This window comes from Mytilus galloprovincialis, chromosome 3, assembly GCF_965363235.1.
Source record: "Mytilus galloprovincialis chromosome 3, xbMytGall1.hap1.1, whole genome shotgun sequence".
In the NCBI taxonomy this organism is placed as follows: Eukaryota; Metazoa; Mollusca; class Bivalvia; order Mytilida; family Mytilidae; genus Mytilus; species Mytilus galloprovincialis.
Genome location: NC_134840.1, coordinates 67381547 through 67403505, shown reverse-complemented (window position 1 = coordinate 67403505; position 21959 = coordinate 67381547). Strand labels below are relative to the sequence as shown.

At 31.4% G+C, this 21959-nt stretch overlaps 1 protein-coding gene across 8 annotated transcripts in view; it reads right to left on the bottom strand.

Moving 5' to 3' along the window:
• The window catches only part of LOC143068696 (ATP-binding cassette sub-family C member 4-like), a 135362-nt gene that overhangs the window by 88491 nt on the left and 24912 nt on the right, over window positions 1-21959 (bottom strand). For 7 of the 8 annotated variants that reach the window (XM_076242942.1, XM_076242945.1, XM_076242941.1 and 4 more), the window contains exons 2-7: window positions 15563-15673; window positions 13870-13987; window positions 10761-10976; window positions 7769-7858; window positions 7144-7307; window positions 6370-6495 (exon numbers count right to left, since the gene is read on the bottom strand). In XM_076242942.1, the coding sequence (XP_076099057.1) occupies window positions 6370-6495; window positions 7144-7307; window positions 7769-7858; window positions 10761-10976; window positions 13870-13987; window positions 15563-15673 (825 nt within the window). Of the gene's footprint in view, window positions 1-545; window positions 796-6369; window positions 6496-7143; window positions 7308-7768; window positions 7859-10760; window positions 10977-13869; window positions 13988-15562; window positions 15674-21959 lie in introns of all 8 variants that reach the window. The other variant, XM_076242940.1, reaches the window with a different exon arrangement.

Sequence of the window (21959 nt, the reverse complement as noted above, 5' to 3'; positions counted from 1 at the left end):
TGCTAAAATGCAAAAAAAACTGTTATATATCTTAATCTGTCCATCCTAAAAATACAACAAATGTGAATTTAGCTAAGAAAACTTAAATTGTTCCTTTCCAACACATGTATTGCAACACTAGCATTTCTTGTATTAAGGCATGGTTAAAACTTTCATCCAAAGAATTTTCCAAATAAAATTTCAACTACTTTTAAATGGTTTAGTAATTTTTTTGGCATTGATTACTGCTAGCTTTAGTCCACCAATGTAGGTCAATCTTAATTTCTTAATTAAAGGGGTATAATACTGCAGTTTCAGAACTGAACTTGATCAATTGGTGTATCACCAAATATGATACCTCAACTAAAAAAAAAAATTTATTATAAAATATTTTTAAGATTCCAGAATATTTCTTACATGTTTTAACAATTAAATTATAAATATTTTCTTTTGTTAATTAGTATACCATTCTTCAAGTGTCGCCAAAAAAGCCAAATAAAAATGGAAGATCTAGTGCATATATATATATAAGAAAAAAATAAATTCAAACCAAACATCAGACAAACCTGTAATCTTTTAACTGTAACCATTGTCTCTGATGCAAACTGGATGGCAAAAGGGATGAAAAGTGTTGTGGAAAGGCGGATAGCCTGGTACAAAGCTATTGTGACGAAAACTTTCTCAGATGACAATGCATGTCCACTCATAATATATGCAAGAAAGGTTAAAAACACAATCAGCTTTGCCGAACTAAAGAAAAATCCAATAATTGAACCCCTTATGTAAGAACACGACTTCACTTTTTTCACCTCCTGCCTGAAAATATTCAAATGATTTATCTTTATAAAACATAAGATTATGAGATTGAGAATAATGAAAATATGTTCCAACTACTAACAGATAAGTGAAAAAGGAGTGAAAACTAGATTATATAGATTAAACATTATAATAGAGTTCCAATGCCCCCCACTACCTGGCCCATATTATCTGTTCTGTTGATGGGCAAAAAATCCCAAAAAATTGTTCTTTCAAATTTAAAAAAAATTATCTTACTACAGGGTTAAGACTTGACATTTCTGATATATTCAATATTTCCAAGAGAAACTTTTGATCATCACTGAAATTCCAAATTGTCTAAGACAATGCTGTTCTAATACCTTTGATATGAATTTGATAAAACAAAAAACTGGCAAAAAATGTACATGTGATGCATTAACAATGCAAATTTCAATATAATATACAATTCTAAGGGGCAATTAACTTTTAACAATAGTTGATTGGCACAGAGTTTTTAACTCTTCAGAAACATTGCTGATATAAACATACATGTAAGTTTCATTAAAATTTGGCCAGAATTGTTCCAAATAATTTGGCATAACTCAAAAATAATTGATCACAATTTAATTTTGAACTTGTCAGACATTGCTGATATAAACCTAAGATATAAGTTTTAAAAAAAAATCTGGCAAGAATTGAACATGTGACAGACAGACGGACAGACAGACAGACAAATGGAGGCCCTTAATTCCTAAAGGGACTGTAAGGACCATAACCCCCTAAATCAATCCATACTTTCCTATTGTGGTTATAAACCTTCTATTTAAATTTCATAGATTTCTATTTATTTATACTTAAGTTATTGTCTGGAAACCAAACATCTTTGGATGGCGACAATGACGACGACAATAACGTAATACCAATATATGACCGCAAAATTCTTTGCGATCGTAAATAAATCACCACGGTAACTTTTCTATGAAAAGACAAATGGAAAAAATCACTGACATGAATAATCACACAGACACACATGATGTGATCTGTGAGTGTCAATTATTAGTGTATTTTTGTAAGTATTGTTAGTTTTTCCAGCTTATTAGTGCCAGCATACTACATTTGTTTATCTGCCATCAAAACAGAACTACAATATTATTATTAAGATAGTGTATACAGCTCTTGTCCGTTCGTTTTTGATGCGTTTTTTTTTATTTGATTTTGCCATGTGATTATGGACTTTCCGAATTGATTTTCCTCTAAGTTCAGTATTTTTGTGATTTTACTTTTTACAACTGATTTTAGAAAGCAAGTGTATACTTTGTGAGAATATTTATGGCCACTGTATACTTTCAAAACTAAACTGGTTTTTAAAACATTCATAAGCATGCATGATAAACACTTAAAGAAGAAAAAATACATGCAAAACTTAAAAGGTGTTTATAAACTACACTACCAATAACAGCATTATAGGACTAACACCCACTTTATTAATGAAACAATATATCAAATATTAGACTGTAACATGTGATGGAAATTTTAATATGTTAGATATGATTGAATTTATATCCTTAGAAGAGACAGTCTATTAAATAACTATTAACAGCATTGTGAAAAGTGGGGTTTTTTTACTTGAAGGGGCCTCATTAGCCAAATGATCTAAGAAGTTAATCTTCTGTATTAGGTTGGACCCCATACATATGTTTTACTCCAATCTTAATTGATATGATTGTCAGTTTCTCTACAGAAGGTCTGTGGTTTTCTCCAGCTTCCTCCACTAGTAAAAACATTGACTTGACCTGCTTTTGTTGGTAATAATAAGCATTGTTTAATAAACCTTTCATTATATTTGGACAAGGCAAATTAAAGTCAAATAACCCAAATTCGTTTTGTGCCATACACACGAACAAAGGTCAAATAACAAGTCAAAAGTACCAATCATGCCATTATGACATTATCATAAGGTTCTTTCACTAGGCCTTAATTGCTGTGTTTCAGTAAATTCTGTCAAAAACATAAACTGTGAACAATAGAATTCTAGACATATCAGCAATTTTCTTTATTTTTTTTTATCATTTTTAATCATTGATATGCAAGGTTTTAATTAATATGAATTATGTGACTGGGTGAGTTTTGTGATAACAATAACTCCCAAGCTTTTTTTTTTAAATTCTCACACTTTAAATGTTCAAGGAAACTTTAGCAACCACTTCAAATGTTCAATGAAACTTAGCAACCACCTCAAATGTTCAAGGACACTTAGGCAACCACTACAAATGTTCAAGGACACATAAGCAACCACTTCAAATGTTCAATGAAAATTTAGCAACCACTTCAAATGTTCAAGGACACTTTAACAACCACTTCAAATATTCAATGAAACTTTAGCAACCACTTCAAATGTTACAGGAAACTTTAGCAACAACTTCAAATGTTCTATAATACTTTAGCAACCACTTCAAATGTTCATGGAAACTTTAGCAACCACTTCAAATGTTCAATGAAACTTAAGCAACCACTTTAAATGTTACAGGAAACTTGAGCAACCACTTCAAATGGTCTATGAAACTTTAGCAACCATTTCAAATGTTACAGGAAACTTTAGAAACCACTTCAAATGTTCAATGAATCTTTAGCAACCACTTCAAATGTAACAGGAAACTTTAGCAACCACTTCAAATGTGCAAGGACACTTTAGCAACCACTTCAAATGTGCAGGGTCACATTTGCAATTCAATCTTACTTCTACAGTTAACTTCTGCCATTCATTATACTAAATTTAATTTGCAATTGTGTTAGGAAGTCATTGTCAAGGTCTGTCAACATTTGCAATTCAAATAAGTTGTTGCAGTTATATTTTTGCAATTCAGAGTAATATTGTCATAATAAAACTTGTTTCTATAAAAGATCTCACATGAACTTAGTCCTACATCATACATTTTAACTAATGACAATTTAGTGACTTACAATACTTAGCCCCAAAGTCATTGTATTTCTTTATTTATAAGAATTCGATAGCTTTACATATTAGGTTTAAAGAATGCCTAAAATAATGATATGGTTTAATTCAAACTTTCTAGTTACTAATATATTTGTAACATAGAGATGGATAATAAAATCGTCTTTTTCCAGCATTTTACCAGATCTGAATAAATTACTAATGTATATACTTTTTATTTTATAACATTTTTTTAACTTTAAATAAAATGTGGCTCAACAAATTTTAATTTCCTGATAAAATTACATAGAGGTAGGTTCTAGCATTATCTTTTTCCAGCATTTTTCAAGAACTGAATAAAGTACATGACATATATATATTTTTTTTTTTTTTAGGACAGGTTAAATTTCTTAAAATATATGGGTCAACAACTTCTGGTTTACTGATATGACACATAAAAGGTTGGTTACAAAATTATCGATTTACTTCATTTTACCAGACCTGAATAAATTTCATAACAAATAAATATATTTATTCTAGGACAGAACTTCTGATTAATCTGTTTTATGCGAAAGCAGGCAAGCAAAAAAGCATGCAGAGGTTAGAGCAAAGGTTTTCTAGTGCACATATATTTGTATATATATATAAAAACATGCAGAATACTACAGTTGTGCATAAATATCTGTGAATATTAATATCTATATGTTTTATACTGATTTAAATTTAAACTGTAGTACAATTGAAACTCCAAAGTATTTAATACCATTGAAATCAAAATAACAAATTATGACTGAATAAGCATAATGTATCAAGATGCTAAAATGATAAATTACTAAGTGACTTAAGACTGGGTTAGACAAAAAATGTTTTGCATACAAATTCCTGCTTGTATATTTCGCATTTTTTCTTCAAAATTTATTCCTGTAATAACTACAGTAACAAGTAGTTCTTTAAGTGTATATGCTCAATTCATAGAATTTTTTTTGCATGTGTGCAATTGAAGAACGGGATTAAAAAAAAAAGAAAACTGAGGTCCATCAAGGCATTGAATTATTCCTTCCATTATTCTTTATATTTGTCAGATAATACTATTAACAATGGTTAATTTCATGAATATATGCAAGCCATACTACTCTAAAGGCTTCTGAAAGTTCTGCTATTTAATAATCATGCATGCTACAACACTTGTATTAATTTCAAGTATTTTAACCATATGATATTGAATGCAAATTCTCACACAACTATGTAGGTATGGGACTATTTTTCATACATTTCCGTAATAATAACAACATGAATTTGATGATGCATTAGTTATGCAGAATTTTTTCAAAATGCACAATTTACATAGATGAAATTTTGTTTTATCTTATTTTCATAATGCACATATATATTCACAGTTAATTTATGTACAACTATAGTATATAAATAAAATAACATAAATACACAATTTTAAGAAAATATCAAAACATGCAAATTAGTGTCAGTGGCTTTATACACAATATCAGGATATATTACACACCATGGCATGCTGTGTTAATTGTATGTAGCGCAAAACAAAGCATTAACATGTTTTAATAATCAAATGTGTACAAAATATGAAAAAATAATACCATGCTTTCTGCGAAATACATGCAGTTAAATTTTTGTCATATACCCTTTTGGGGTCTTAGATATGCAAATTCCATCCATTAATTAAAAAAAAAATCTACTTTGTTGTTTTTTTAAAGATTTTTTTTTTTTTTCATACAACATTGGGTTTATGCTGATGAATTATTTATTTTCTAGGCAAAAAGGTTTGAAATGTAAAGAGAAATAGAAATATGGGTCAATATGACACCATGCCCTGCAAACACTATTAAATTTCCATATTCCTTGAGCCTAGGAATCTTGTTCAAAATCCAATTTTTAAGTTTACATCATTCAGAACATGTGTAACATGGAGTAATTTGACTTCATAGTACTTCTTAAACATTTACATAATACAGTTTGGACAAATGAATGAATCAAAGGAAAATAACGGTCACTCAAAACAGAAAACAGAATGCCCCTTCTTTTGTAGGAGGAACATTGGTATCAGCAAAAACTTAACTGCAGTATTAAAACAGAAACATGCAACATTACATCATGCCATGCAAATCTTATGTCATTTTATATTATTTGTGTATTTTTTTTGTAGAAAGGGACACAGTTTCACCATTAAATATTGATTCTCTGATCTCACTAAATGAATATTACTGTAGTGTGGAATTGTAAGTTTGTTATTATCTGATATGTTCTCATTGTGTACAGTTGAAGAAGCAGGAAATTATTACCCTTCCAGAGCACTCAAGTTTCTCAGTCAAAGAATAATACTGAAGCATATATCTCACAATATTTGATTTCCATATTTTTCTTTCTTAAAGGTTGTTTTGGCAGTCTTCCAAAAACAGAACATTTTGTGACACATCTTTCTGTAGAGCATTCTTGATTTTCTGTTTTTCTGGTTTTTTTTCTTTCTTCCAAGTCATTTTAAATTTATATGGAATCTTTTTTATTGTACTTTTTTTTTAATTTTTTTTTCCACCATGTCCACATTGGTTAGTTATATTTTGTGTTATTTTCAGTGTTTTATCAAAAATTCTTATCATCAACATGTTTTGATTGCATTAAAATATCCATATTCAACAAGGAAACTGACTTACCCTCTGATTTTTTCTACCAGCTGACCAAATGGTTTTTCCCAACAATACATTTTAATGACTCTCATCCCTGATATAATTTCATTCATAACTTTTACTCTCTCATCTGTATGTACCGCTGTCTTGTGCCTGCAATGTTAAATTCTCATGCAATATGTTTAAAAAGTCCACTATGTTCGGACAATGCAGTATATTTTTGAGAGGGTAAAAAGGAATGGTTATCTGAAATGGTGCTCTGTATAATGGTTGTAATCATATATTCTGTTTTTAAAAAAAAATAATCTTTTAACAGGCAAATAAATTTTTGCAGCTTATGGTTTTACAAAAAATACCCATTGTGATTATCCTTTAGAGCAATGCTTGTGGTGCTCAAAATTCTTCCTTAACATATCTCAGTCAAGGAGTAAATATCTTTGCATTTTTTCCTCACTCTCACCAAATTTTCTGTGATTTTAAGGATGTCAGAAAAGAAAATATTAAAGGCAAAACAGCAATGTTTCATTTCAGTACATTGTATATAGATTCAACATTTTAAAAGTTTGCAAAATTGGAGAAATTTTAAATCATATTTGGCTAAAAGGACCAATTTGACCAAAAATAATTCCTTCATCTGGGTATCAAATATTGTTTAACTGAAAAATACTGTGTTTTTTGCATTGTGACTTGTAAAACAATTTTATTGTCAGAAAAAAATCAGCCTGTTGAAATCTTTCATTTGAGTTAGTAGATCTAAAGGATTCCCATCAAGCTTTGAACAGGGAACAGTTTATTCTTTACCTGAATTTGGAGAAAAGTTTCCCCATCCAGCTTTGGACAGGAACCAGTAAGAGCAACACACCAAATCCTGCCATTGCTGATGGTCCCAGTTCATTCCACAATATAATTAAAACAGGAATTGCTTGTGCTGGTCCTACCCACAGATAATGTAGGAAAATAGCTGCCTGTTAAAATAAAAAAAAAAACATTTAAAATGAATGATAAAAGATAAACAGACCTACAATAAGTTGGCCTAAACTTGTTGATTTCTGTGTCATTTGGTCTCTAGAAAAAAGTTGTCTCATTGGCAATCATACCATATCTTCAAGTGCAGCAAATAAGTTACTGATATAAGAAATAATTAATTTGTTAATAGCTGCTGATCCGTCCCAATCAAACAGTTTGCCCTTGGATTTCAGTGAGGTTCGTGTTACTCGATCTTAAATTTTCTGTTGGTGTTTTGTTTTTGTTTTTTGTGATTACGTTGTCAGCTTTTCTACGACTAATGAGAAAATGTTCCCTTACAATATCTTCAGTCTTTTTTTGTGTACATAATTTATTTGACAACAGGTAAAATCTCAACATTTCTATATTACTTTTAGAGATTTTCAGTAAAGTTATTAAAGCATAAGATTATAAAACCTACCGTGTCAAATCTGTTTACATCATTTGACATCAGATTAACTATTTGACCTGTTGTTGTCTGCCCTAATGCTGTATTATTTAAACGTAATGCCTGAAACAGAAAAGAATTACTTTGTGATTAAGTTGTCTCCCAATTGTTTAATTACTACATACCTGAAATATAAAAGAAAGACATTCAACAAATATACAACATTAATTTAATTTTGGATGTAACACGTCTTCTGATTGGCTGACGTTATTTTGTTATCAGACCATAGACATAATTAAGTCAAGTGAACGTTTTCTACGATTGAAAATGGATTTTAGAATGAAATTATAAGAAATGACTGTAATATTTTTAATGTCTATGAAGAAATAACATAAAAAATTTGGTGCACACTGAATAACGTGTGTAGCAGGTTGTTTAACAGTGTGCACCACATTTTTTATGTTATTTCGAATAGACATAAAAAAAATATTACAGTCATTCCTTAATTAAAAATCTATTGATTATAGAAAATCTTTAAATTAATAATCCATAAATAATCAAAGTTAAAAGTATCTTCATTTTTTATTAAAAAACCTGGGGACGTTATCGGAAAATTTCTTAAAACACATACAATATATTATCTGTACATGTAAACACTTTATTGTACAGTGACTTGTAGATATGCATCTGAAAGTTTGGATAATCCTTCTTTAATATTAAGCAAATATATATGAAACACATCAGATTTCCATAAGAAAAAGTGTGTTATTTAAGTCCAACATTATAAAGGCTTTTTCAGAAGCACTATTCCAGCTAAAAATATCAAGTGGGGTAAGATGTGAAATTTACTTAGAAAATAGGTAAAATTCCTGTGATGGAATTCCACAATAATTGTGAGTTTAATCTTCTGACCCTTAAAAAAATAGCAAAATTCTTTTGGGGAACTCAAAAAAATTACGAGTTCAACCACCTGCCATTTTTTTTTTAAGGGACAGCCCTTATAAAAAAACATAAATACTCAAAATCATACCGACCAATGATTCTGAACAATTTATTATCAATTTTCCATCTGATTGCCAACACTTATCTACCATATGTATGAATGTTGCATTACTGAGACATGCATGCAAATTCTGTATTAATTTGAAATTGACCTGCAATTAGTTGTCCAATTAAAATGCCTAAGATAAAAGATATGAGGAAGTTAACACCAGTTAAAACACAAGAGAAGGTTATATCAGATGGTTAAAATGGTATTTAATGGAGTCTGAGAAAGTTAAAGTACAACATAAGGTAATCTCAGATGCTCAAATTGTATCTGACGGAGTCTGAGGATGTCAACACCAGTTAGAGTACAAGACAAGCCTAACGGTAATCTCAGGTACACAATGGTATCTGATGAAGTCTGAGCAGTGTGATCATCTTGAAGATGTCTAATTATACTGAACCAGATGCTCCGCAGGGCACAGCTTTATATGACCCCAGAGTTCGAACCCTGAACAGTTGGGGCAAGTATGGACACAACATTCAAGCTTGATACAGCTCTGAATTTGAATTGTGATTAAATAGTTGACACAACATAGGTTTCTGACACAGAATGAATGTGGTCTAAGAACTTAAACTTAAAAACTTAAAAATTTTAAATTGGACATTTACATATTATGGTCCAATATCCAAAATCTAAATCTAATGGTTAGATTCAGGATATCAAAGAACCCCAAAAATTCAACTTTCAATTTTGGACCCTTTAGACCTAAATGTGGACCAATTTAATAATCGGGCCCAAATATCAAAAATCTAAATACATGGTTAGATTCAGCATATATCAAAGAACCCCATATATTCAATTTTTGTTGAAATCAAACAAAGTTTAACTTTGGACCCCGATTTGGACCAACTTGAATACTGGGCCTATGTTCAAAATCCAATACATGTTTAGATTCAGCATATCAAAGAACCCCAAGGATTCAATTTTTGTTGATATCAAACAAAGTTTAATTTTGGACCCCGATTTGGACCAACTTGAAAACTGGGCGCATAATCAATAATCTAAGTTCATGTTTAGATTCAGTATATCAAAGAATCACAATAATTCAATTTTTGTTAAAATCAAATAAAGTTTAATTTTGGACCACAATTTGGACCAACTTGAAAACTGGGCCCATTATCAAAAATCTAAGTACATGTTTAGATTCAGCATATCAAAGAACCCCAAGAAAACTAAGTTTGATTTTGGACCCTTTGGACCTTAATGTAGACCAATTTGAAAACAGGACCAAAAATTAAGAATCTACATACACAGTTAGATTTGGCATATCAAAGAACCCCAATTATTCAATTTTTGATGAAAGTTAATTTTGGACCCTTCGGGCCCCTTATTCCTAAACTGTTGGGACATAAACTTCCAAAATCAATCCCAACCTTCCTTTTATGGTCATAAACCTTGTGTTGTTTAAATTTCATTGATTTCTATTTACTTATACTAAAGTTATTGTGTGCGAAAACCAAAAATAATGCTTATTTGGGCCTTTTTTGGCCCTTTATTCCTAAACTGTTGGGACCAAAACTCCCAAAATTAATCCCAACCTTCCTTTAGTGGTCATAAACCTTGTGTCAAAATTTCATAGATTTCTATTTACTAAAACTAAAGTTGTAGTGCGAAAACCAAGAAAATGCTTATTTGGGCCCTTTTTGGCCCCTAATTCCCAAACTGTTGGGACTAAAACTTCAAAAATTAATCCCAACCTTCCTTTTGTGGTCCTAAACCTTGTTTTAAAATTTCATAGATTTCTATTCACTTTTACTAAAGTTAGAGTGCGAAAACTAAAAGTATTCGGACGACGACAACGACGCAGACAACGACGCCAACGTCATACCAATATACGACCAAAAAATTTTCAATTTTTGCGGTCGTATAAAAATTTACAGCTTGAAAAATAATGACAGTTGTAAAGGTAGTCCAGTAGTACAAAATTGGTCTTTTGCAATGGTATGAAGTGAATCACCAAATGAATTTTCTACTTACTTTTCTGTATAATAAGGAACAGCAGGCAACACGAAGCTGCATACCAATTCTCTGAACTCCAAAAAAGTATGGATGATGAAATATAGCTAATATAATGGCACACAGACTCACACCCATGGCATACATATAGGCATCTGTACTGCTTACTGTAGACCCAGGAGTAAAATAACGAATAAGCTGACCTAATAATAATGGTTGAGCAATCTTTGTTCCTTCCTAATAAATGAAATAATAATAATTAAGACACATAAAATTCTATTAAACAGATAAGGTCATTGTAGTTTCTTCATTAAAACATTACATTTAGAATAAAAAGCATTTTAAATATAATTCTAGATTAATAACAAGAGGCTGTCACAACGACAGCAAACCGGATTTATTAACATTTATTTGTGTCCTGGCAATATCACAAGAACCATTACTGATGAATGGTGAAAGTGAAAATCGTCAATATCAAATTTGACCTCCATTTTGTCATCAGTATCAACATATTAAAATTTGAAAAGCTTAGATTGAATGGTTCATGAGTAAATGCAACAACCTGAATGGAAACACCATTTTACGATCTTTCAAGAACCATAACTCCTGAACGGTAAAAGTCAAAATCGTCATTATTGCACTTGACCTCTATTTTGTCATCAGTAACAACATATTAAAATTTCAAAAGCTTTGGTTGAATGGTTCATGAGAAAATGCACGGACACGACGGGAAAAACCATTTTTCAATCTTTCAAGAACCATAACTCCTGAACGGTAAAAGTCAAAATCGTCATTATTGAACTTGACCTCCATTTTGACATCAGTAACAGCATATTAAAATTTGGGAAGCTTTGGTAGAACAGTTCATGCATAAATGCACGGACACGACTGGAAACTCCATTTTTCAATCTTTCAAGAACCATAACTCCTGAACGGTAAAAGTCAAATTCGTCATTATTGAACTTGACCTCCATTCTTTCATTAGTAACAACATATTAAAATTTGGGAAGCTTTGGTAGAACAGTTCATGCGTAAATGCACGGACAACTCTATTTTTCAATCTTTCAAGAACCATAACTCCTGAACGGTAAAAGTCAAAATCGCCATTATTGAACTTGACCTTCGTATAGTTGTCAGGAATAACATATTAAAATTTTAAAAGCTTTGGTTGAACGGTTCATGAGTTAATGCACGGACAACATTTGATTGCCGCCCGCCCGCCCGGCCGCCCGCCGTACATCCCCAAATCAATAACCGACATTTTTGTCACAAAAATCCGGTTAAAAACCTTCTCTCAAAGGGTTTTCATCCTTTTTTTCTTCATTTTACCATTTTCCATCACACCAGTAAGCAACTTTGGCAAAGCATTTGATTTCCTGTCTGTTTTTTTATTTTTCTTGGTTGTTGAAAGAGATACACAGTAACTCTGTATTTTGACAATTAACCCTGCTTGTGAGTGTTCTGTTTAAATGCTAGACACTTTCCATTTTGAAGACTCTTTAGTAGACTTATGTGCATGTACATATTCTTATGTTTACATCCAATATTATGCCAATGGTAGTTTCTGAGAAAGTTTTGATGAAAATATTTGTTTGACAGACAGACAGACAGACAGACAGACGACTTGATTGCAATATCAACCTCGTATCTAGATTTGGGCTATCATAACCAATACAGTTTCTGAATTTATTTTAAGATATTTCTTTTCAGTGAAGAACCTTATTATTCCAATATTACCAACCTTCTCAAAAATAAATCATATGAATCATAACAGAAAATTTATGTAATCCTATATTTTGATGATTTTTTTTAATATATATCTCCATGAAACCTTTTAAAGTTTGGATCAATTAACTATAGGAATGCTACAGAATTCATAAAATCCAGTATCTATCATAATAAATAATGCTTTAAATGATATGTGATACTTCATTAATTGATAACTAGAAATGTTATTTCATCACGTTAATTGGATTTCATGTATAAACACAGACTCATATGTCATATAATATCTTTTTTTATACAAATGGAAAATTTACCACACACATCCTTCCTATTACAACTGAAAAATCCCATGAACCAACTGCACTTATTTGAATTAATCACCATACATACAGTGGTGTCCATTGGTACAGGGCACTTTGTTTAAAAAATATTTTTTCTATACTGTTTGTACTATCATGACTATCAACCACAGAAAAACAAATGTTGGTGTCTTTAACAGATTTATTTGTATCTTTGTTAGAATAAGTCAGTTGTTTTGTTTGTCTGTGATGGATGTTTACACAGTTTTGGCTGCTGGATCCTAATTATTGTCATGTTATCCAATTGGTCAATATAATGGAATTATTCACAACTGTCATACAAGTAGGAGGTTTAGCTAGCTATAAAACTATGTTCAATCTACCATTTTCTTTAAAAAACAAATTTTCTTTAAAAAACAAATGCTTACCAAGCCAGAAATATCACTTTGTTTTCTATTTGTTCTGTTGGTTAATAAAGTTTTAAAAGTGTTTGATTTTGTCAGGTGTTATGGACCTCCTGTTTTAATTTAACTTGGACAAAGATGCTATTGAATTGTATATATTGCAAGGCAAATACCTATATTGAACACCCGTGCATTGCCCAAGCTTTGTTATACTTACATATGCCCGGTATACAAATTTTAATTGATATTTTATAGTGTTTCTTTCCGTGTTGGAATCTTACACTACTGTTTCAGATAAGGGTGAAGGTTGGTACCTATTTAAAAGTTTAAAGCCACTGCATTTGATTGCATCTGTCCTAAGTCAGGAGCCTGATGTTCAGTGGTTGTTGTTTGTTGATGTGGTTCATAAGTGTTTCTCGTTTTTTTTTTTTTAGATCAGATCATTGGTTTTCCTAAAGTCAATTTTAGGGCTATTTATAACTTGCTTTTCAGTGTGATCAAAGGCTCTGTGTTAAAAACAGTACGTACTCTGACTTATAATGGTTAACTTTTTCAAATTGTGACTTGAATAGAGTTGTCTCATTGGCTCTCATACTACATCTTCTTATATCTATGAATAATCGAGGCACTATATTAAAAGATCATGTTGCAAATCTAGATAATTTTTGTTTTTAAGTGTCTAAAATTCAAATTCATACATACCTCAATAAATAATATCAATCCTAACAAAGCATATTCAACACCAAACATTCGTATCAGACATTTTAACAGACTAGGTTTTCCACCTGATTGTCTTTTCCTTAATTCTTTATTCCATTCTCTGCAAAGAGAAAAGAAAACAATGAATAATTTAAAAACAAACTGTTACAAACTTTTGACAAATTTCCCATTTCCATTCTCAATTTTAATTTTGTTTGTAAAATAACTCTTTTTTATTCAGTACTATTTTGTATATTATATACTTATTCTACAGAAATATCTACATAAGGAATGCCTGTACCAAACTTATGCTAACTTTGGCACTACCGGTATGTGTGTAAGTAACTATTCTGTCTTTTACTCTTTTCCTCCATTGTCTTTCAAAATTGGTTTGCAAAATTGTTGAAAAGTATCAGCTTAATTCAAACAGGGACAATTTAATCTTGTGTAAAACAAAAATCTCATAAAGGACATTTATTATACCTTTGGAAATTTCTAACTTATAATTGAAAATATAAAACAAAGGTGACTTTCTGCTTATATGGTCAGACACTATTTGTTGAAATTGTAAGGACAGGAAATATGCAGCCACCACTTACCTTCTTAAGACTGGAGTCCCAGTGAAGTGTTCATGTATGTTACCACAGTGCACTTCTACAGACTCAGACATACAGTTGTTTAATATCAAGATATCAACAGACAAATACTTTAAACTGTATTTAGATTAAAACTTTTGAAAAATGCACAGAAAAACATCTCTATCGTGATACAAAAAATTTATGATAAACTTTTCTAATTCATCATCCCTTATCTGATGAATCTCTATCACAGACATTCTAAATTATGTCTACTTTTTCTTATCTCTCTTTCATATGAGTCAATGCAAATGTAATACATCTATGAGACAACAACCTAACAACAGAGAAAGCCAAATACCATTGTATGGGCAACACACAGTCTGTGTGTTAGAAGACAATATGTCAAGCTCTAAATTCCCAGTCTAGAAAAGTGGCTAAAGCAGATAAAAAACAAGAATGTGTCCCAAGTACACAGATGCCCCATCTGCACTTTCATTTTCTATGTTCAGTGGACTGTGAAAATGGGATAAAATTTCTAATTTGGCATTAAATTTAAAAGATGATATCATAGGGAACATGATTACTAAGTTTCAAGTTGATTGGACTTCAACTTCATCAAAAACTACCTCGACCAAAAACTTTAACCTGAAGTGGGACGAACTGATGAACGAACGGACGAACAAACAGAGGGACGCACAGACCAGAAAACATTATGCCCATAAATGGGGCATAATAACCAGAGAACTGCCATCAACATCAAGTACTCCAGCAAAATAAAAATTAAATCAAGATATTTATAATGAATACAAACGCTGGCCAGGTTAAAAGAAAACCTATATCTATGACCTACAATTACCAAAGACAATCACTGAAGCTCCTGTTTTGAAACTAGCACATGCCTATGTGACAGAAAATGAAAGAAGAATGTATGTGTCTGAGGATGACAAGAATGCCCACTCTCACGCTTCAAACAAATGAACATTGAACTGACAGACGGACGGATGGATGAAAAGACAGAAGGATTGAAGGTCATGGGTAAAATTTAATGCCCTGTTGACTACAGCAGGTGCATACAATACAGTCTAAATATTTCTTGCATTACTACAAAGTTTGTTTACTTTTCTAATCTATCTCCTAAATTATCTGATGAGTCTTGTTCACAGACATTGTACATATCATCTACTTCTAATCTTCTTTGGTAGCCTATCTTAAACAATGGGTTCAGCCACCTAAAAAATAAAAGTAACAATCTAAAATTTATCAAAATACAGTTACGTAATTGATTAATTATACAAGCAATAATTGAATCTAGCAACAATAAAAATCAATTAATTGATAAACTGATAACTTGCTCACCTGACACCTGTAATTTAATTAATCTTGCTGTGTGATGGATGATTCCTTTAGTGATACATGTATAAACAGCTTTCAGAAGGATACATGAATTAGAAAGCAAGAGTGTAACCAGGTGCTCCGTAGGGCACAGCTTTATACGACCACAGAAGTCGAACCCTGAACAGTTTGGGCAAGTATGGACACAACATTCAAGCTTGATACAGCTATGAATTTGGATTGCGATCAAATTCTTGACATAATATGATTTTTCTGACACAAAACAAATGTCAAGATCTTACAAATCTATTGCGCAATATTGTGCAATTAAAGATTTCTTCTTTTAACTTTTCAAAAATTTAGAATTTGAGAAATTTGAAAGAAAAAAAAAGGAAAACAACTACCACCCCCCTGTTTTTGGCGATTAGTCCAAAACCTGACATTTCTTTATACATAATATGCAAGTAGTGTAAAGGAGGTAAATCCGAACATACCCAATATTGTATGTTCAATGTTTTAGAATTACCTCCCCTACACTGATTTTAAATTGTCTTAATTGTCCATTGACCAGAAATACCTAGTTTTTCCCCCTTTTTTTTTTAATTCTCAAACATTTGAGACATAACCCCCCTAACTCAATACAAACCACCCCTTTATGGAATGGAAACTTGTGGTTTAATTTCAGACAGATTCATACACTTAAACATGTTATTGTTTGAAAACTATAACCAGGTGCTCCGCAGGGCACAGCTTTATACGACCGCAGAGGTCGATCCCTGAACAGTTGGGGCAGGTATGGACAAAACATTTAAGCGTGATACAGCTCTGAATTTGGATTGTGATCAAATTTTTGACATTATATGGGTTTTTTACACAAAACAAATGTCAAGATTTTACAAATCAATTAAAGATTTCTTCTTCAAACTTATTTAAATCTAAAATTAAAAAGTTGACACAGCATAGGTTTCTGACACAGAATGAATGTGGTCTAATGAACTTAAATTTTTTTTTGCCTTTGAGCAATTCATTATGCTGTTGAATATTAATCCTGTCAAAAAAATGTTTGAAGAAATTTTTATTTATGAAATCTGAAATGAGAACAAGTATGGACACAACTTTTAAGTTTGATACAGCTATAAATGTGGATAGTGATTAAATAGTTGACACAACATAGGTTTATGTCACATTATGAATTTGGTTTAAGAAATGAAAATTAGAATTTAAAGTTTTTAAATTTAATATTAAACTATTATGGTTCAATATCCAAAATGTAAATAGTCATGTCTGGCAAATGTCCAACATACATTATCTAAAAACATTTTAGATAAGATAAGGAAAAAAAGCTTCATCAGCAACATTTTATATTGGCAAATTTCCAATGAAGTTATTTACATAAAGTTATTGGCAAATAAAAATAGAAAATGACATCATAGTCATGTCTGGCAAATTTCCAACATATATAATCAACTACTATTCTATACAAAGAAAGATAACTCCAATTGAAAATTAATTGCAATTGCACAATATTGTGCAATTAGATATTTCTTGCTATTGTGCAATACTGTGCAATTGAAAATTTCTTGCTATTGCACAATACTTGATATGGAATCCTGATTTGGACCAACTTGAAAACTGGGCCCATAATCAAAAATCATAGTACATGTTTAGATAAAGCATATCAAATAAGAACCTAACTGATTCATTTTTTGTCAAAATCAAACTAAGTTTAATTTTGGACCCTTTGGACCTTAATGTAGACCAATTTGAAAACTGGACCAAAAATTAAGAATCTACATACACAGTTAAGATTTGGCATATCAAAGAACCCATTTATTAAATTTTTGATGAAATCAAACAAAGTTTAATTTTGGACCCCCATTTGGACCAACTTGAAAACTAGGCCAATAATTAAAAATCCAAGTACATTTTTAAATTCAGCATATCAAAGAACCCCAAGGATTCAATTTTTGTGAAAATCAAACTAAGTTTAATTTTGGACCCTTTGGACCTTAATGTAGACCAATTTGAAAACGGGACCAAAAATTAAGAATCTACATACATAGTTAGATTCGGCATATCAAAAAACCCCAATTATTCAATTTTTGATGAAATCACACAAAGTTCAATTTTGGACCCTTTGGGCCCCTTATTCCTAAACTGTTGGGACCAAAACTCCCAAAATCAAACCCAACCTTCCTTTAATTTTATGGTCATAAACCTTGTGTTTAAATTTCATAGATTTCTATTTACTTATACTAAAGTTATGGTGCAAAAACCCAAAATAATGCTTATTTGGGCCCCTTTTTGGCCCCTTATTCATAAACTGTTGTGACCTCAACTCCAAAAATCAATCCCAACCTTCCTTTTGTGGTCATAAACCTTGTGTTTAAATTTCATTGATTTCTATTTACTTATACTAAAGTTATTGTGCGAAAACCAAGAATAATGCTTATTTGGGCCCTTTTTTGGCCCTTAATTCCTAAACTGTTGGAACCAAAACTCCCAAAATCAATCCCAACCTTTCTTTTGTGGTCATAAACCTTGTGTCAAAATTTCATAGATTTCTATTCACTTAAACTAAAGTTATAGTGCGAAAACCAAGAAAATGCTTATTTGGGCCCTTTTTGGCCCCTAATTCCTAAAATGTTGGGACCAAAACTCCCAAAATCAATCCCAACCTTCCTTTTGTGGCCAAAAACCTTGTGTTAAAATTTCATTGATTTCTATTCACTTTTACTAAAGTTAGAGTGCGAAAACTAAAAGTATTCGGACAATGACGACGACGAAGACGCCAACGTGATAGCAATATACGACCAAAAAATTAAAATTTTTGCGGTCGTATAAAAATGATTATTTTGGGCCCCCTTCTTGGTCCCTAATTCCTAAAATATTGGGACCATAACCCCCAAAGTCAATCCCAACCTTTCTCTAGTGGTATTGAACCTTCTTGTAAATAATTATAGAGATCCATACACTTAAACACAAGTGATAGTCTGAAATAGAAAAATAGAAAAATGCTTCTTTTTGGCCCTTTTTTGGCCCCTTATTCCTACATATTCGGAAAAATTAACCCCAAACTGATTCCCAGCCTTCCATTTGTTATATGGAAACTTGTGGTACAATGTCAGAGAGATCCATATACATTTGTAGTTACACACAAGTTATTGTCTTGAAACTAGAAAAATGCTTATTTTTGGCCCCTTTTTGGCCCTTAATTCCTGGACTGTTTGCCCAATAACCCCTTAAAATGAATCCCAACCTTCTACTTATGGTATTAAACATTGTGGTACAACATCAGAACAATTGAAATACCAATACACAACTTTTTGTCCTGAAACTAGATAAATGCTGTTTTGGCTCCTTTGGGCCCCTAATTCCTAAATCTTTGGGGCCATAACCCCCAAGCTTCCTTTTGTGGTTATAAACATTGTGTTAAAATTTAATTGATTTCTTTTTACTAATTCAAGAGTTATTATCCGGAAACAATCCGTCTTTGGACGATGCTGACGACGACGTGATACCAATATACGACCAAAAACTTTTTAATTTTTGCGGTTGTATAAAAACAATACAATTTATAAGGGGAAACAGAAAGGACAACAAGTACCAAATAGCCCCAAGAATATTTGATTGTGCATCTTTCAAGTGTTATGTATAGTCATGACATGAATATATTGCATGTATGATCCTTTAAACAACTAATTTTAAAGAATTGATCTGTTTAAAAGTTGCTGAGAAAAGGGTTAGACACCAGAGTGTTTTTCTGTTCTATCCTCATAGTTATAATGAATGATTGTGGTCCAAATGAAAATTCTGCTTTTACAGAAAACATCACCTTGTTCCAGATAACCGTTTTTGCTCTTGGTAAAAAGTCAAAAGCAAAATTTTAGTAGATGTCTACAAGCTTGGTAAACATATATGAAGAGTAGCCTTTAGAATTGCTGAATGGTCAAAATAAACTAGACATGTTTGTTAATTGATGAAAGCAAGTTACTTGTAAATCAATTAGCAGCAATTATTTACAGTCATATCAGATAAAGACTTTTCATTAGGCCATACCAATAAAAAAAAAACATTATTCCAAATAAGTTCCCAGGGGGGCATTTACAAATATAAGCTTATATAACATACAATATGTTTACAAGAATCTAATTATTGATAAAGAGTCATACAGGCTGATCAGATATAATATAAAAATTATTTAACATTGTTAAGGGTTGCAATTCAACTAGATGTGGCAAATTTCCTCCTTTGATTTCATCTACACTAACTAATTTTTTTAATTTCTTTTTTAGATTTGCTGGAAATGTTTATATAAAATTGAGAAAGGAAATTGGGAATGTGTCAAAGTGACAACAACCTGACCATACATATGGCAGACAACAGCCGAAGGCCACAATGAGTCTTCAATGTAGCTAGAAGGTTACAATACACCATTAGATTTCATGGGCGCAGCCATTTTATGAGCATAACATGGTATTCAGAATTAAGAGTATGGCTAATCCTGATTGGTCGATATGTGCGCCCGTTCTTTTTTATTTTTAGAGACTTTGTGCAGTCTGCTTTATACAAAAGGCAAAATAAAAATTATTCCGTAGCCCTGAAGGCACTGAGATGACTTTTCAACGCTAGGACAAGACACGTATTTTTAAGGGCAAAATTGATAGGCATGGGAGATAAGTACAAAATACGCTAAGAAAAGCAACGCGAACCTATATTTTTGGGACCAAAAAATACTGTCCTAATAACTTTTCTTTGATTCTAGCAAGGTTTCATTAATAAAATCAACTTTCTAAAGTCTGTATCTCGAAAAAGGCTACCATTGTCGCCTATGGGGAAATTAATTGTTTATTTCAATCTATACAGCATCGACATTTCTTTATGATAGTGCTCAAAAAGTGTCAAAAACAGTCATTTTACTTGACATTTGATGTGAAACCGGGTTTTTTGGTGAAAAATGAAATATTGATTATCTAGTTTTTAAGCTATAGTCTGTTTCATATTTGTATTGTGTTTTACCTTAGAAACAAGGGTGGGCTCGACTTTTGACTTACTGTGGAACGAATATGCCATTTTCTGAAGTTCTGTCGATTTGTTCGAAAAGAGCAAGTACATGTCTAGAGTTTGTGAATATAAATCGATTTTTAAACATAACAATCTCGACCCAAGTGCTGTTATCGAAATTACCAAATTCAGCGAAAATGTACGGAAATGATCCCCTTCGAATATTGAAGAGTTCACACGAATAACAAACTAAAAGAATAAGAATAAGCATGCCATTTTATAGTTAACAAACAGTTATCGACGTTAAAACACAAATATTTACACATATTCCATATTTTGAAATGCTATAGTCTGTTTCAAAAATGTACTTTTAGACGAAAATGGTTTCATTTAAAACTTTTGTTCAAAATCCACCGTAGTAGTTACATATTGGATTGGTTTTGGCATCAATATATTCAGTACTTGATGATATATAAAGAATCATTGGAGAAAGTGGGCATTATCTTAAGGCCCTTTTTAGCAGTACCGCATTTACTCAAAAAAACAGATTTTTTTTCTTCACATTTTTTGACTGGGGTCACCTCCGATAAAAAATTGTGAAAATTCAGAGAGTAATGCCAGAACGTTTTGAAGATGATTTATTTGTGGAATATATATTAGTGCATCTAACGCACTATGAATTGCACGATACAAGAAAGTATTTAATACCGTATAGGTTACAATACACCATTAGATTTCATGGGCGCAGCCATTTTATGAGCATAACATGGTATTCAGAATTAAGAGTATGGCTAATCCTGATTGGTCGATATGTGCGCCCGTTCTTTTTTATTTTTAGAGACTTTGTGCAGTCTGCTTTATACAAAAGGCAAAATAAAAATTATTCCGTAGCCCTGAAGGCACTGAGATGACTTTTCAACGCTAGGACAAGACACGTATTTTTAAGGGCAAAATTGATAGGCATGGGAGATAAGTACAAAATACGCTAAGAAAAGCAACGCGAACCTATATTTTTGGGACCAAAAAATACTGTCCTAATAACTTTTCTTTGATTCTAGCAAGGTTTCATTAATAAAATCAACTTTCTAAAGTCTGTATCTCGAAAAAGGCTACCATTGTCGCCTATGGGGAAATTAATTGTTTATTTCAATCTATACAGCATCGACATTTCTTTATGAT